The sequence below is a fragment of the Cetorhinus maximus genome, chromosome 12 (genome assembly GCF_964194155.1).
Source record: "Cetorhinus maximus chromosome 12, sCetMax3.hap1.1, whole genome shotgun sequence".
In the NCBI taxonomy this organism is placed as follows: Eukaryota; Metazoa; Chordata; class Chondrichthyes; order Lamniformes; family Cetorhinidae; genus Cetorhinus; species Cetorhinus maximus.
The window spans coordinates 5,358,959-5,374,589 of NC_135890.1; the positions used below are offsets into that span (position 1 = coordinate 5,358,959).

Genomic DNA, 15,631 nt, shown 5'->3' on the forward strand with positions numbered 1-15,631 from the left:
TTGGGAAGCGGGGGAGGTAGGCTACTGAGAAGCCACCTTTCTGCCCTTTCCTCTGACCCTTTCCCCCCCACTATCCTGTTACCGGTGACCCCCCCCATTCCAACGATCCCCATTCCGCCCTCCCTTGCCTTTCTCCAGGATCTAACGATGATCCCTGGTGAAGGCCCAAGTTTATTACTAGCGGTGGCCACCACTTCATGGTGCTTGCTGCCAGTAATGGAGAGCTGCAGGCCTCTGATTGGCTGGCAGCTCTCAGGGGCGGGGCTTCTGCCCCACTGGGGTAAGCCCTGGAATTAAACGTCCCCTGTAGAGTTGGGAGCCCCAGGAACAGGATTCCCGCTGCCAGTTAGGGACTTAATTTCCTCGGGGCCCTGGAGATCCAGTCGGCTGGGGTCTGACCAGTTTTGGCGGTAGACATCAGGCCCTCCACTGCCTACATTAAAATCATTCCGCAGAGTCTAAACCATTAAGAATGAAGCAGGAAGTATAAATTAGATTTAACTCATGTAAAACGGTGATTCGCCAACTTATTTAGTTGACCAGCCCTTTTTCAAATGGTTAGTCATCATGGGCCCACAACCTCAATTATAATACCTTCTAATACTCACTGTAGAGTCTGCCTGTACTTGGCAGGAGCATGGAGAGAACAGGAACACAAGAGAAAACAAAAATCCAGAGAGACTATGGGCCCAGGGAGAGCAGAGCATGAAGACAGGAGAAGAATTGGAGAAGAACAGCACGGAGAGAATATGAGCACGGGGAGAGCAGCAGGATGGGCCGGGGGAAAGCAGGGCGCAAAGAAAGCACTCGTGGAGTAGGGGGAGAGAGTAGGAGCTCTGGGGAAGTACAGCTTGGAGAGAGAGTAGGAGCGTGGAGAGAGCGGGAGAACGAAGAGCATAGGAACAGGGAGAGAAAAGGGGGATGAAGAATGCAGGAACATGGAGAGTGCAGAAGCATGGGGAGAGCTGGAGTGCTAGAGGAACAGAACTACCTCCAACTGCCACTCACGAGCTGACTGTTGACCACAGACCCCTCACCACATCACCCACCCTTAAGGCCAGCGGGGCATCACAGACCCCCAGGGATCTGTGGATCCCAGTTTGAGAACCACAGGTAGTCAGAAAGTGAAATAAAGATTGGGAAAGATGGATGGGATTAAAAGAGAGAGATAGAAGACACAGGCAGAGAAAATAAAAAAATTATTTATTTTAAATCTTTCTCACTAATTTTCTTCTGAAGAAATGAGATTCTACACTTGTTAAATTTTCAGGGCCAGGGTGGTTGGTTGGTGGTGATTATCAACTATCACACCGTGAAAAATTCATTTACCCTTGAATGCACCAGCCCTTATGATGATTATGGTGCGGACGGTTGGATAGGTATAGCATGTTCACACCTTTACAGTGATATCAGTGCCGAGTCTATCACTGAAAACTGGAACCTGCACCCTATGGAGGAGCAACTCCTGACAGCTGTGTCCGGTTTTGCACGCTTAATTGCCATCAGATTTTCTCCGTTATAACTGTGAGCGCTATAAGTCTCAGCGTTGTTCCTATCGCAAAATCAGGGGCAGAAGGTACAAAGGGAACTGAACCGCCCTGAACAGCAAGATCCCAAGTTAGCCTTTTGCTGTGTTAACTGACCTCAGCAAGCATCCAAGCGGGGAGGTTCGCCAACTGGCCTCTGCACTTATATTTTAGAAACCTCCGGTGCATTCAGCCAAAACCAGACAGGTGACCACCCAAAGGTGCAACTTCAGAATACACCAGGTACCTTCAGAGTCTGAAACTTCCTAAATGGTCACCCAGCTGATGTCAGTCACGTACATGCCTTGTCACCAACAGCTTCCCTTCCACTCATGAATGTCAATTGAGAGACATTGTCAGTGGCAACATTTAGACAAGTGTATGGGAGTTCATGGTGAGGTGAAGATTTAGGTAAAACCACCTTCAATTGCTAACTAACTAGGAAAGATATTTCACAGTGAAGGTGCGTTCACAGCACTCACTTTGAATTAACACCAGGATATTCTTTGCTCAGTGCATTTCTCACCAGCGCTCTGATCTTCATATTAGTTGGACCTGGTAGAATAAAGTAGGGTTTCGTAATTAGATTTTCGATCCTTTTAATTAGAAGCGCAAAATCATTGATTAATAAGCTCTGAAGGGACAATCACACTGTATTGCTGGCACTTAGCAGCAAGACATTGGCTGGAATTTTCCAGCCCCTCACACACCGGTGGGATCGTCCGATGTGAATGGAGACTCCAGTGGCTCGCCAGCCCCACTGTGGGGGAATCTGCTGCGGGGAGGACTGGAAAATTCCAGCCATTGACTTTGTATCAATCCCAATGTTAAAACGTTTAACCCTCTGAAATTCAGCTCTTTGAATGTTATCACCTGAACAAAGGAATTTCAACAAAAACATGCTAAGCAAGAACGAAGGGAGGAGAAAGTAGAGGAGGGAGTTGGGAGGGGAGGGGGAGGAGGAAAGCGGAGGGGAGAGAAAAAGAGTGAGGGAAAGGAAATGAAGAGTGAGGAAGAGAAGGGAGTGCACAGCAGGAATTCACCAAGGCTCCTTCAGCAGCAGCTTCCTAACTCACAACCACTACCATCTAGAAGGACAAGGGGAGCAGATACATGGGAACACCACCACCTGGAAGTTCCCCTGCAAGCCATTTACCATCTTGACTTGGAAATATATCGCTGTTCCTTCACTGTCACTGGGTCAAAATCCTGGAACTCCCTCTCTAACGGCACTGTGGGTGTACCTACACCACATGGACTGCAGCGGTTCAAGAAGGCAGCTCACCACCACCTTCTCAATGGCAATTAGAGATGGGCAATAAATGCTGACCTAACCAGTGAAGCTCACATTCCGTGAACAAATGTTAAAAATAGACACAAGGAGAGAGAGTGTGGAGGAGACACTGAGAGGAATGACGAGAGGGAGGCAGTGTGGGAGAGGGAGTAAGAGAGAAGACAGGAGGGTGTGAGTGAGGGAGACGCCAAGAAGGAGATATTAAGACGGATGGAGAGAGGGGGGGGAGAGTGAGAGAGAGGAAGAGAGGCAGAGGAGTGAGACAGACAGTGAAAATGAGGGAAAAGGTACAAGAGAGAATGTGGGAGGTCTGAGGGAGGGAGAGTGAGGGGATTATGGAGAGAGAGAGCGAGGGAAAGAGAGACTGAGGAATAGAGAATGACAGACAGTGAAGGTGAAGAGAGAGTGTGAGAATGAGGGAGAAGTGAATGAATTATAGTTAGTACGTTGTTAAATAGGCTTCACTATTGACAATTAATCCCCCAATTATGATTGTTTCAACCATGAGACTTTGAACAAGAGACTAATATAGGCCGATTATCAAATTAATGAAAGAAAAATTCAGGACTAATGTCAAGAAGTTCTTCACACACACAACGATTAAAACCTGGATGGACTATTGGATAACAGAGTTCAAAACTCTGGAATACACCACAAATTGCCTTTATTTTGTGCGTTTTATTGCAAAGAGAAAGTTCCCAAGCCAGTTCACAGAGAGCTGTGTGAGAGTCGGTGCCAGGACAGGGAGGACAAGATTTTGGCTGAAGATTAAATCAAACAGAGATTTCAGGGAGATTTTTAAAGGGGGAGAGAGTGACAAAGAGAGTAAACTTCATGGAGGGAGTTCCAAAAGTAGGAGCTGAATGATTGCTGAAGGAAGTAGAGGCACACAGAGTCACTTCAATGCTAAATAGTTTTTTTTATTCATTGATGGGATGTGGGCTCCGCTGGCTGGGCCAGCATTTATTGCCCATCTCTCATTGCCCTTGAGAAGGTGGAGAGCTGCTTTCTTGAACCGCTGCAGTCCATGTGGTGTAGGTACACCCACAGTGCTGTTAGGGAGGGAGTTCCAGGTTTTTGGCCCAGCAACAACGAAGGAACAGCGATATATTTCCAAGTCACGATGGTGAGTGACTTGGAGGGGAACTTCCAGATGGTGATGTTCCCATGCATCTGCTGCTCTTGTCCTTCTAGATGGTAGAGGTTGTGGGTTTAGAAGGTGCTGTCTAAGGAAGCTAGGTGAGTTCCTGCAGTGCATCTTGTAGATGGTACACACTGCTGCTACTGTACATCGGTGATGGAGGGAGTGAATGTTTCTGGATGGGGTTCCAATCAAACGGGGCTGTTTTGTCCTGGATGGTGTCAAGCTTCTTGAGTGTTGTTGGAGCTGCACTGATCCAGGCAAGTAGGGAGTATTCCATCACACTCCTGACTTGTGCCTTGTAGATGATGGACAGGCTTTGGGGAGTCAAGAGGTGAGTTATTCACCGTAGGATTCCTAGACTATGACCTGCTTTTGTAGCCACAGTATTTATATGGCTAGTCCAGTTCAGTTTCTGGTCAATGGTAACCCCCCCAGGAGGTTGATAGTGGGGGATTCAGTGATGGTAATGCCATTGAATGTGAAGGGGCGATGATTCTCTCTTGTTGGAGATAGTCATTATCTGGCTCATGTGTGGCGTGAATGTTACTTGCCACTTATCAGCCCAAGCCTGGATATTTTCCAGGTCTTGCTGTATTTGGACATGGACTGCTTATAATGAGGGTGGGAAGATACAGGGTCTTTGAAAATGGATGAGTAAGTTAGGTCATCTGTATCTATCTTGTAGTTAATGTCTGGATGATATTTAGAGCAGGTGGAGGTACCCATTGCATCACCCAGTGACCACAAACTGCAGACAAGCAAGTTTAAAATGTAGTCTATAAATCTCTAGTTTGCGCAGACAGTAATCCATTGAAGTAGCTACAACCCTTTCCTATCTCTTTATCATAAAAAGCTAGAAGTATAGTTTAAAAACATTAGTAGCAATGAATTAATACATTAATAGTTGTGAATATATGAAATAGGAGCAGGAGTAGGCCATTTGGCCCATCAAACCTGCTCCACCATTCAATAAGATCATGGTTGATCTGCTTGTGTTTCAAATTTCACATTCCCATCTACCCCTGAAAATCTTTGGTTCCCTTGCCTAATAAGAATCTATCTACCTCTGCCTTAAAAATATTCAATGATCCTACCTTCGGAAGCAGAGAATTCCAATGTTCTGACAGAAAAAAATTCTCCTCATCTCTGTCTAAAAGCAGTGACCCCTAATTTTAAAACAGTGTCCCCTAGTTCTGGACTTACCCACAAGAGGAAACATCCTTTCCACGCCCACCTTGTCAATACCGTTCATGATTTTATATACTTCAATCAAGTCATCCCTCACTCTTCTAAACTCCAGTGGAAACAAGCCCAGTCTGTCTAACCTTTCCTCATAAGACAACCCACTCATTCCAGGTATCAATCTAGTAAAACCTCCTCTGAACCGCCTCCAACACATTTACATCTTTCCTTAAATAAGGAGACCAAAACTGCACATGTTATTTGAGATGTAAAAAACAAAAAACTGCGGATGCTGGAAATCCAAAACAAAAACAGAATTACCTGGAAAAACTCAGCAGGTCTGTCAGCATCGGCGGAGAAGAAAAGAGTTGACGTTTCGAGTCCTCATGACCCTTCAACAGAACTGAGTAATATTAGGAGAGGGGTGAAATTTAAGCTGGTTTAAGGTGTGGGGGTGGGGGGAGAGAAGTTGGGGAGGGGGTGGTTGTAGGGACAAGCAAGCAGTGATAGGAGCAGATAATCAAAAGATTCACAGACAAAGGAACAAAGAGGTGTTAAAGGTGGAGATATTATCTAAGAGAATGTGCTAATTAAGAATGGATGGCAGAACACTCAAGGTACAGCTCTAGTGGGGGTGGGGTGGAAAGACTAACAGGGCATTAAAGGTATAGATTTAAAAACAATGGAAATAGGTGGGAAAAGAAAAATCTATATAAATTATTGGAAAAAACAAAAGGGAGGGGGAAGAAACGGAAAGGGGGTGGGGATGGAGGAGGGAGTTCAAGATCTAAAGTTGTTGAATTCAATATTCAGTCCGGAAGGCTGTAAAGTGCCTAGTCGGAAGATGAGGTGCTGTTCCTCCAGTTTGCGTTGACTCCAGCATGATGTCACCACCAAACACATCTTCCCTTCACCCCCCTGGCGGCATTCCGTAGGGATCGTTCCCTCCAGGACACCCTGGTGCACTCCTCCATCACCCCCTACTCCTCAACCCCCACCTATGGCACCTCCCCGTGCCCACGCAAAAGATGCAACACCTGCCCCATCACTTCCTCTCTCCTCACCGTCCAAGGGCCCAAACACTCCTTTCAAGTGAAGCAGCATTTCACTTGCATTTCCCCTAACTTAGTCTACTGCATTCGTTGCCCCCAATGCGGTTTCCTCTACATTGGAGAGACCAAACGTAAACTGGGCGACCGCTTTGCAGAACACCTGCGGTCTGTCCGCAAGAAAGACCCAAACCTCCCTGTCGCTTGCCATTTTAACACTCCACCCTGCTCTCTTGTCCACATGTCTGTCCTTGACTTGCTGCATTGTTCCAGTGAAGCCCAACGCATCTTTACTTTTATGTTCAATTCCTCTCGTAATAAAGGACAGCATTCCATTAGACGCCTTAATTACTGAAGTCATTTTGCATACAGCAAAGTGCCACAAACTGCAATTAGATGAATGATCAGCTAGTTTTGTTTAGCTGATGTTGGTTGAGAGGGGGATGTTGGTCAGTACTCAAGAACTGCCTAATCATTTTTAAGGAGTGCCCATTGGCCCTGTACAGGAGACCGCTCTTCCGCTCAACATCTTATCCAAGGCACCACATCCACAAGAATGCTGCACTCTCTCAGCACTGCACTCGAACATTTAGCATCACAGCCTCTCAATCGGAAACAAGACCGCTGCCAAACTGATGCTACAGAGAATTTATTTTCTTCCATGAAGTAATATGGTTTATTCGTATTTAATTACCAACCAATATCCTGTGGTGTTACCATGGTGACTCTGAGGCTTTATTTTCTGCTTCTTAAAGTGAAGGAATAGAAAATCGCAGGCTGCAAGGGTGCAGTTTCCTGGCACACTCTCCTAATGTGCACCAAGAGTGAATGCAATATTAGTGAGGCTGCAGATTTGTTCGCTTTTTAATAATCACAAATTCCCTGCAAACAGAAGTGGCTTAATCAAAATCTTGAACACTTGTTACGCACTGTTTAACGTTTTTAATATAAAAAGCCTTAAACTTCACCAGTAGCTCAGGGGAGAGAATTTGTAATTGAATTTTCAACAGCGATCTCATCTCTATTTTTTAAAAATGCCATTTCTTTTCTGTCCATCAACAGAGAAATCGTGATCACAGACCCACTCTTGTCTGAATGGTTCAAAATAGAAAACAGCATTCGTTACTTAAATTTAATGAAATCCCTGGCATGTCTCCAACAAAGCGTTGACAGTTTAATCTCCAACTTCTTAGAAAGTCTTTTGAAAGCACTCAGTTCTTTTCCTGTTGATATGCACACTGCATGCTGGGCGATTATGCCAACTGCACATGCTCCGATCGCACAGATGTGGTTCAAAGTTCTCTCCGACTGCTGTGAGGCAGAAACTATCCAATTGAACCCCTGGGGACATGCATTCAAATCCCACCACAGCAGCTGTTGGAATTTAAATTCAATTAATAAATCTGGAATGAAATGCTAGTCTCCTCAATGGTCACCATGACAACTATCATCAACTGTTGTAAAAACCCATCGGGTTCACTAATGTCGCCTTTACCTTGTCAGGTCTACATGTGACTCCAGACACACAGCAATGTGATTGACTCTGACTCTTAACTGCCCTCTGAACAAGCCTAGCAAGCCGCCCAGTTCAAGGGCAGTTAGAGATGGACAACAAATGCTGGCCTTACCAGCGACACCCACTTCATATGAAATTTTGTTTTTTTTAAATTTGGTGAAAAATTTGATGATGTTGTTGTGAAATGTGTAATTTTTTGAATCATGTCTTTTGTTTAAAACCTTATTCCGAATATGATAAATTTGTCAAAAAGCATCTCGAGTGATTCAGTTGGTCCTTCAAGAAACCGTGAATGTCAATTGTTTACTTTGGGAATTTGCATTACATGTCGCCTGGATGAGCACTTGGCACGTCATAACATTCAAGGCTATGGGCCAAGTGCTGGTAAATGGGATTAGGTAGGTACTCAGGTGTTTCTCACGTGTCGGTGCAGACTCGATGGGCCGAAGGGCCTCTTCTGCACTGTGATTCTGTGACTCAATGTGTTTACATCCCGGGATTGTCCGGTGAGGAGAGATTGCGGAGAGTGGGCCTGTAATCTCTAGAGTTTAGAAGAATGAGAGGCGATCTCATTGAAACATACAAAATTCTTACAGGGCTCGACAGGGTAGATACAGGAAGGATAGGGGGGCATCTAGAACCAGGGGACACAGTCTCAGAAGAAGAGGTAGACCAGTTAAGACCAAGACAAAGAGGAATTTCTTCAGTCAGAGGATGTTGAATCATTGGAGTTCTCTACCCCAGAGGGATGTGGAGGCCCAATCATTGAGTATGTTCAAGACAAAGATCAATGGATTTTTAGATATTAAAGATGTTAAGGTATGTGGGGATAGTGTGGAAAGTGGGTGTTGAGGTAGATGATCAGTGATTTTTTTGTTATTCATTCCTGGGATTTGGATTTTGCTGGCAAGGCCAGCATTTATTGCCCAACCCTAATTACCCTTGAGAACATTGTTGTGAGTTGCCTTCTTGAGCCACTGTAGGTACACCCACAGTGCTGTTGTGAAGGGAATTTCAGGACTTTGGCCCGACAACAGTGAAGGAATGATCTAGTTGAATGGCAGAGCAGGCTCGAGGGAATGAATGGCCTACTCCTATTTCCTATGTTTCTATGTACACAAGCATTTTTGATTTTAAATTTCGCTGTAAAAGCATGATCAATAACTGACAAGAGGAATTGAAGTTTCTCAACAGGGAGTGGACACGGGAATTCTAATAAGATATAGACTATGTGCTGAATCATAAGCACTTTGTTTATTTATTGTAACTCCTTCTTTCCTGTATTTAAACTGTGGCATTCATCTCCCACCTCATTCCTTTCTTCCCCTGTTTACAGATTTGTATAACTCATATGTGCCGCCACCTATTCTTTCTTTCCTGATTTGCCCAGCTTTCTCTCAATAGCTGCTTTAACACAGTAAAATGTCACAAACAGCTTCACAGGAGTGTTATAGAACAAAAGACGACACCAAGTCACATAAAGAGATATTAGGCCAGATAACCAAAAGATTGGTTAAAGAGGTAGGTTTTAAGGAGTGTCTGAAAGAAGGAAAGTGAGCAGGGAGGGGAAGAAGCTTAGAGAGGGAATTCCGGAGGTTAAGGCCGTGGCAACTGACGGCACAGACACCAATGGCGGAGTAATTAAAATTGGGGATCCTAAAGTAGCCAGAATTAGAGGAGCGCAGGTCTGTCAGAGGATTGTGGGGTTGGAAGAGATTACAGAGATAGGGAGGGGTGAGGTCATGGAGGAATTTGAAAATGAGGATGAGAATTTCAGAAATATTTTAACTCTTTCATGGGATGTGGGCGTCGCTGGCTAGACCAGCATTTTTATTGCCCATCCCTAATTGCCCTTGAGAAGGTGGTGGTGAGCTGCCTTCTTGAACCGCTGCAGTCCATGTGGCTTGGGTACACCCACAGTGCACTTAGGGAGGGAGTTCCAGGGTTTTGACCCAGTGACAGTGAAGGAACAGCTGACATATTTCTCAGTCAGGATGGTGTGTGACTAGGAGGGGAACTTGCAGGTGGTGGTGTTCCCATGTCCTTGGTGAGTTATGCTCACCAAGCATTGCTTAACCAGGAGCCGACAAGTCAGCGAGCACAGGGAGGGGTGATAGGGTAACAGGACTTGTTGTGAGTGAGGACACAGACAGCAGATTTTTGGATCACCTCAGTTTATGGAGGGTAGAATGTGGGAGGCCAGATAGGAGTGTGTTGGGATAGTCAAGTCTGGAGGTAGCAAAGGTATGGATGAGGGTCTCAGCAGCAGATGAGCTGAGGCAGGGGTATATTATGGAGATGGAAGTGGGTGATCTTAGTGAACTTTGGCGACATTCTTTCTCTTCACTTGGGTTTCTCAATTTAAAACCGATCATTCATGGAAGAATAATGCTTTATTGTATTTCTGTCTTTGGGAGGTTCAGGTATCTTGAGTCCCATTCTGTCTCTGCCAACCAGTTGGCATTATAAAAGTGTCAGGGACCCTTTCACACTTGGTGAAATTGAGATCTTGAAATTTGAAATTTGAAACCCCAAATGAGCCAGGAGCAGCGTGTGGACAGGGTCCGACTGTTTGTGGGGAATGAATCATGTCTGACTGGTTTGCATAGGCGAGCAACACCAAAGGGCTCCTAATGAACAGCTTACAATTGGAATTTAGTATTATTTACTATTACAATTTATTATTTTAATTCTGTATTTGGAAGTATTGATTGTTGGTGATAAAATCTGTCAATGGGCTGAATTTCCCCAGGGGGTTTCAGGGCCCGGACGTCAGGTCCGGTCGGTGTCCTGAGCTCACAGACGCCGCCAACAGGTCCAGCTTGGCGACTTTACCAGAGGCGTTCTCCTTTTTCTCCGTCTCCGAGCTCTCTGTCCAATTAAGGATGGCGGGTGGCTCCCAATGCCGCCTGACCTGTCAGAGGGTTGGCAGCTCTGAAGCCTAAGCAGCCCAGCCGGGAGAGGTGGACACTTGCTGAGGCACATAGGAGACCTCAGAGGTAAACTCTGGATGGCTGAGGGTAAAATACCTCATCGGTCAGATGGGAAACCCCACTGGCAGAGGCTGTTGGGGCATTCCTTCCCTGCCCCCGGCCCCTTCTGTGGGGGATGGGGCTTTCGATAGCAGGGAGGCCGCCTCCCGGACGTGACAGAGGACTGTCCCACCATGGGCAAAATGTCGACAACCCCACTTAATGGCCCCTCACTGGAACCTTAACTGTGCAAATCAATTGCACCCCCCCACACCCCCTCCTTCAGAGTGGGCAGGCAATCCCCACCCAGCCCGTCTCCTACCCCCTGCTGGGAAACCTCTCCGCTGGTGGGATAAAGTTGGGGAGCTCTCCCAGCACGGCTCCACGTTATTCCACTGCCCGGTCCACCCCCACCCCCGCCGCTTCCATTCCCAGGGATGGTAAAATTCCGGCCAATGGATTCCACTGCCAAGGGTACTAAGTTAAACGTATCACTAAAACTTTTGCCCCTCGTGAGAGGAAAAATACAGAAATTGAACCAAATTACGTTTGGATGAAGACGATGCTACCTGAGTTTCCATTGGTCGGCTGGATTGCGAATCCACATCATCATATGCTGGGGTACCTGCTATGTGTCCCCACCATTTCTTGTGCTTTTTAAACTGTTGAGATGTTCTGTTTCTTTATATTCAGACATTGCTGGCTGGGTTAAGACTCGTACTAACGCTGTCTCTCTTTCCTCTCCCTCGCCCAGTGCACATTTCAGCTGGCTACAGTTAGATCGCAGAGTGTTGGAACACGATTTCCCGAAAAAGTCAGGACCAGTTGTGTTGTACTTCTGTGTGAAGTAAGTTTTTACATTTGTTATTAATAACCCAGCTGTTTAGTGCGGAATGACTTTGTATACACCTCTTTCTAGTTCATTCACTATCCACTAAATGTTACCCTCATGTAACATCCACGCTCGGTTCAGGGATGATGTATTTGCATTCTTCCAACCCAATATTTTGTTTGGTTACATCAAGTCATGAAAACAGAAGATTTCTTTTCCCTCAGAAGGGAATTGGGTAAGTATTAGTAGGGAAAAACTTTGCAGGGCTGAAGAAAGAGGGTGGGATTAACTGAGTTACTCTCGCAGAGAGTTGGCATTGGCTCAATTGACCAGTTGGCCTCTTTCTGTTCTGTAACTGTTCTGTGATTCTATGAGAAGAAAAATGACTTGGATATTGGTGGCTGGCACACATGGTGGCATGAACTCTTCCATATTTTCAACTCAACAATGCACATCATCACAGGTATCCTTCGACCAGCTCACCACCCACCCCTGGCTCTCAGTCCTGAGCAACATTGTCCACACACACACACACACACACACACCCCACACACACACACACCCCGCACACCAGAGGGAAATTGTAGCAGGCAAGCTTACCGGAGAAGCTCTACACCATCCCAAGCCTGCCCTGATTCAATGACCCCCCCCAGCCCACCAGCAGTACGCCCTCCCTCACACCCCCCCATATGGTTAAAGCCACCACACCGAGGAGTAACAGCTGAGGACCTGTGGCAGGAGGACTGACAGGAGAAACATCCACCAGAAAAACCACTCTCTTATCGTAGACCCCACTGCTCGTCCACCTGGCTTTGATCTCCCATGGCGACGGTGGGCCCTTTTAAAATCATTTCAGACCGGCCAAGGCCTCTGTGCAGCCATCCGACATCAGTGGGGTCGCCAAGACCACCCAGGCTGCAGCAATGATGCAGTCCCAACAATGACTCACATTGGCGAGGGCTGTCCATGGACCAAACTTGGAGGCGGGCTTAAAGAACTCCATCTAACCACTAACAAGGCTATTGCTTGGCTCTGCGACTAGACACACACTAAATAAAACAAAGAAAACCATATTTTATAACATTGTAGAAGAGCATCGAAGAAAATATGCCTGGAAGTTACTGTAAAGTAAGGGGGTTTATGATAATTTATGTGTTATATTAGCCACAAATTTATCTTAGCTTATTGCTAAGATACTAAATTTTGTACTTCCAAGCTCTTTAAACACCACAAAAAAATCTGGATTTGCATCAACTTATAAGGCTCGTCAGTTCAAATAAAAACATTTGGATGCGGGAATGCGACCAAGTTATTTAACCAAGCCAGAAATTTTATTTTCTCTTGCACTGCTCTAATTAATGCACTTGCTTTAATGACCATTGCCTGACAAGTTAACACGATCAGGTTAAAACTTCATGATGTGACCATATCCAGTACGTTTAAGGGGCAACTTTTCCAGTCCTCACTTCCGACTGTGAGCCTCATGCACCAGGCACCTAAATTGGGAATCGTGTGTGCGGTTCATTCATTTTAATGGCTAGAAAATCAGGAGCAGAAAATACTGTAAATACTCAGCCGGCCGGGCAGCATCTGCGGGGAGAGGAGGACAGTTAATGGGTCGGATTTTCAAAGCGGGAACGGGAGCCCCCACACCCAGGTGAGTTTTGGGTCCTGACCTGTCACTCTCTGTCACTCTCGCAACAGTACTTTTAAATTCAAGCGGTCTCATTGGCCCAGAGGTGAGCTTAGTGCCCAATCAGAGGCCTTGAGCACCTCCATGAGGGGTGGAGCTACATGCCTGGCGTCAGTGACAAAGGCAGGTGGCAGCCATGTTGGAGGTTGCCGCTGCCTTGCTGTGGGGAGCAGGGAGCTCCCTGGAGGGACAGCAGTGTCTGTGATGATGAAAGGGGCTCTGCAGGTTAGATTACATTCGAACACTGGAACTTGTGCAAGAGGGTCCAGGAAAGGTCAGTTTTCCTTAAATGGAGAGCAAGTTTCTGATGGCCCTGCAGTGAACCCAGTCGCTGTGCACGCGCAGCAGATTGTTCGGGTTCACTGAAGTAAAAATTCAAAATTGCAATCATGAATGCACGTGTCCCTTAACAAGCTCCTTAAGGTATCCCTCCCTACCGGCCCTTCGAAAATTCAAATCCATCCCAGGGGCATCGCGATCCTGAGATGACCTCTGGGACTGCGATTTTTTTAAACCTGGGTCCCAAACCCTATCCAGCCCATTGTTTCAGGTTAATGAACACTTGTCAGAACTGGAATGGTCACCCACCAGAAATGTTCACTGTTTCCCTCTCCATTGATGCTGCCAGATCTATTGAGTATTTTCAGCAGTTTCTGTTTTTATTCCAGAGTTTCAGCATCTGCAGTATTTTTTTAAATGCCTGTTTTTCCACCATGTAGAGCTAGTGAGACTCGAATTTGGAACATTTCCTGTTGCCCAGAATTTCTGTTTTTGATTTATTTTTGTAAGAGAATGTTTCTGTTTTCCACCTTTATTATTATGTTTTAAAAAAGTAACCTTACGGCATTTTATTAAATCGGGACATAGCTATCCTTTCAAAAAAAAATGATAATTAACTGCAATGAATGTGTTTGAAGGAATGAGTCTCCACATTTGTAAAAGTTAATTTTCAGTGCCACAGGGTTTGTTTGGCCATAATTAAGACTTATTAAGCCATTAGAAATGCACTTATACAGAAACAGACAAGCCCTAACATTTTCTGGTAAGTCTAGTTTGTATCTGGAGCACTTAAAATACTTTGCATTGTTCTCTCAATGAAAGAAAGATGTATGATTTTGAAATCACAGAAGCTTTTAAAAATTTATTCTTTCATGGGATGTAAGCATCACTGGCCAGGCCAGCATTTGTTGCCCATCACTAATTGCCCTTGAACTGAGTGGCTTGCTCAGCCATCTCAGAGGGCAGTTAAGAGTCAACCACATTGCTGTGGGCCTGGAGTCACATGTAGGCCAGACCAGGTAAGGACGGCAGATTTCCTTCCTTAAAGGGACATTAGTGAACCAGATGGGTTTTTACAACAATCAGTGATAGTTTCATTTGTAACTCAGGACTCATTTTCATGGTCAACATTACTGAGACTAGCTTTATATTCCAGAGTTTAATAACCAGCTGCTGTGGTGGAGTTTGAACCCATGGTCCCCAGAGTATTAGCCTGGGCCTCTGGATTACTAGTCCAGTGATATTACCACTCTGCCACCACCCCCTCAAAGCATTATATACAAGGAAAGGTCGTTTCTCCAAGTGATTGTGTACATTATATGAATTAAAGAGGCAGGTGCAGGGACTAAACAAGGCTGTGACCTTGAACTGAAGCCTACACTGTGAAAGTACTCCATATTATCAACATTACATTTATTATTCCCTCATTCAATCACCAAACAAACAGAAGTTCAGTGTGAGGACAAATGGAAACTGTCAGGAGGATAAATAGCCAATCACCTTAAACAGATTATTTCTGAAACATCTTCGACTGCATAACCTGTAATTTTTTTTGCATGTAGCAAATTTCTTTCTGTTGCTGTTTGCAAGCTTCAGTAGGTATCTTTTCAGGAATTCACCAAAGGCTCCTTAGACAGCACCTTCCAAACCCATGACCACTACCATCTAGAAGGACAAGGGCAGCAGACACATGGGAACACCACCACCTGGAAGTTCCCCTCCAAGCCACTCACCATCCTGACTTGGAAATATATCGCTGTTCCTTCACTGTCACTGGGTCAAAATCCTGGAACTCCCTCCCTAACAGCACTGTGGGTGTACCTACACCACATGGACTGCAGCGGTTCAGGAAGGCAGCTCATCACCACCTTCTCAAGGGGCAATTACGGATGGGGAATAAATGCTGGCCCAGCCAGTGAAGCTGAAATCCCGTGAATGAATTTTTAAAAAGTAAGACTAAGAAAGATTACTTTAAATACAGCTTCAGCAGAAATGAAACCACTTTTGATTCACTTTTGAGTGAATTGTGAGCTTTCCTTTTCACATTAATCCCGTAACCTTTAAACGATTTGGCCAGTCACCATGTCTCGTCCTCCCATTAAAATCTGCGTCGGGTATGGTCACTCCAAGATGGCCGCCATTGT

The 15,631-nt window shown here is 45.5% G+C and overlaps 1 protein-coding gene across 2 annotated transcripts in view; it reads left to right on the forward strand.

The window, feature by feature from the left end:
• frmd4a (FERM domain containing 4A) overlaps window positions 1-15,631 on the forward strand; it is a 392,307-nt gene that overhangs the window by 177,504 nt on the left and 199,172 nt on the right. For both annotated transcript variants that reach the window (XM_078552939.1, XM_078552938.1), the window contains exon 4: window positions 11,438-11,530. In XM_078552939.1, coding sequence (XP_078409065.1) covers window positions 11,438-11,530 — 93 coding nt within the window. The remainder of the gene's footprint in view (window positions 1-11,437; window positions 11,531-15,631) is intronic.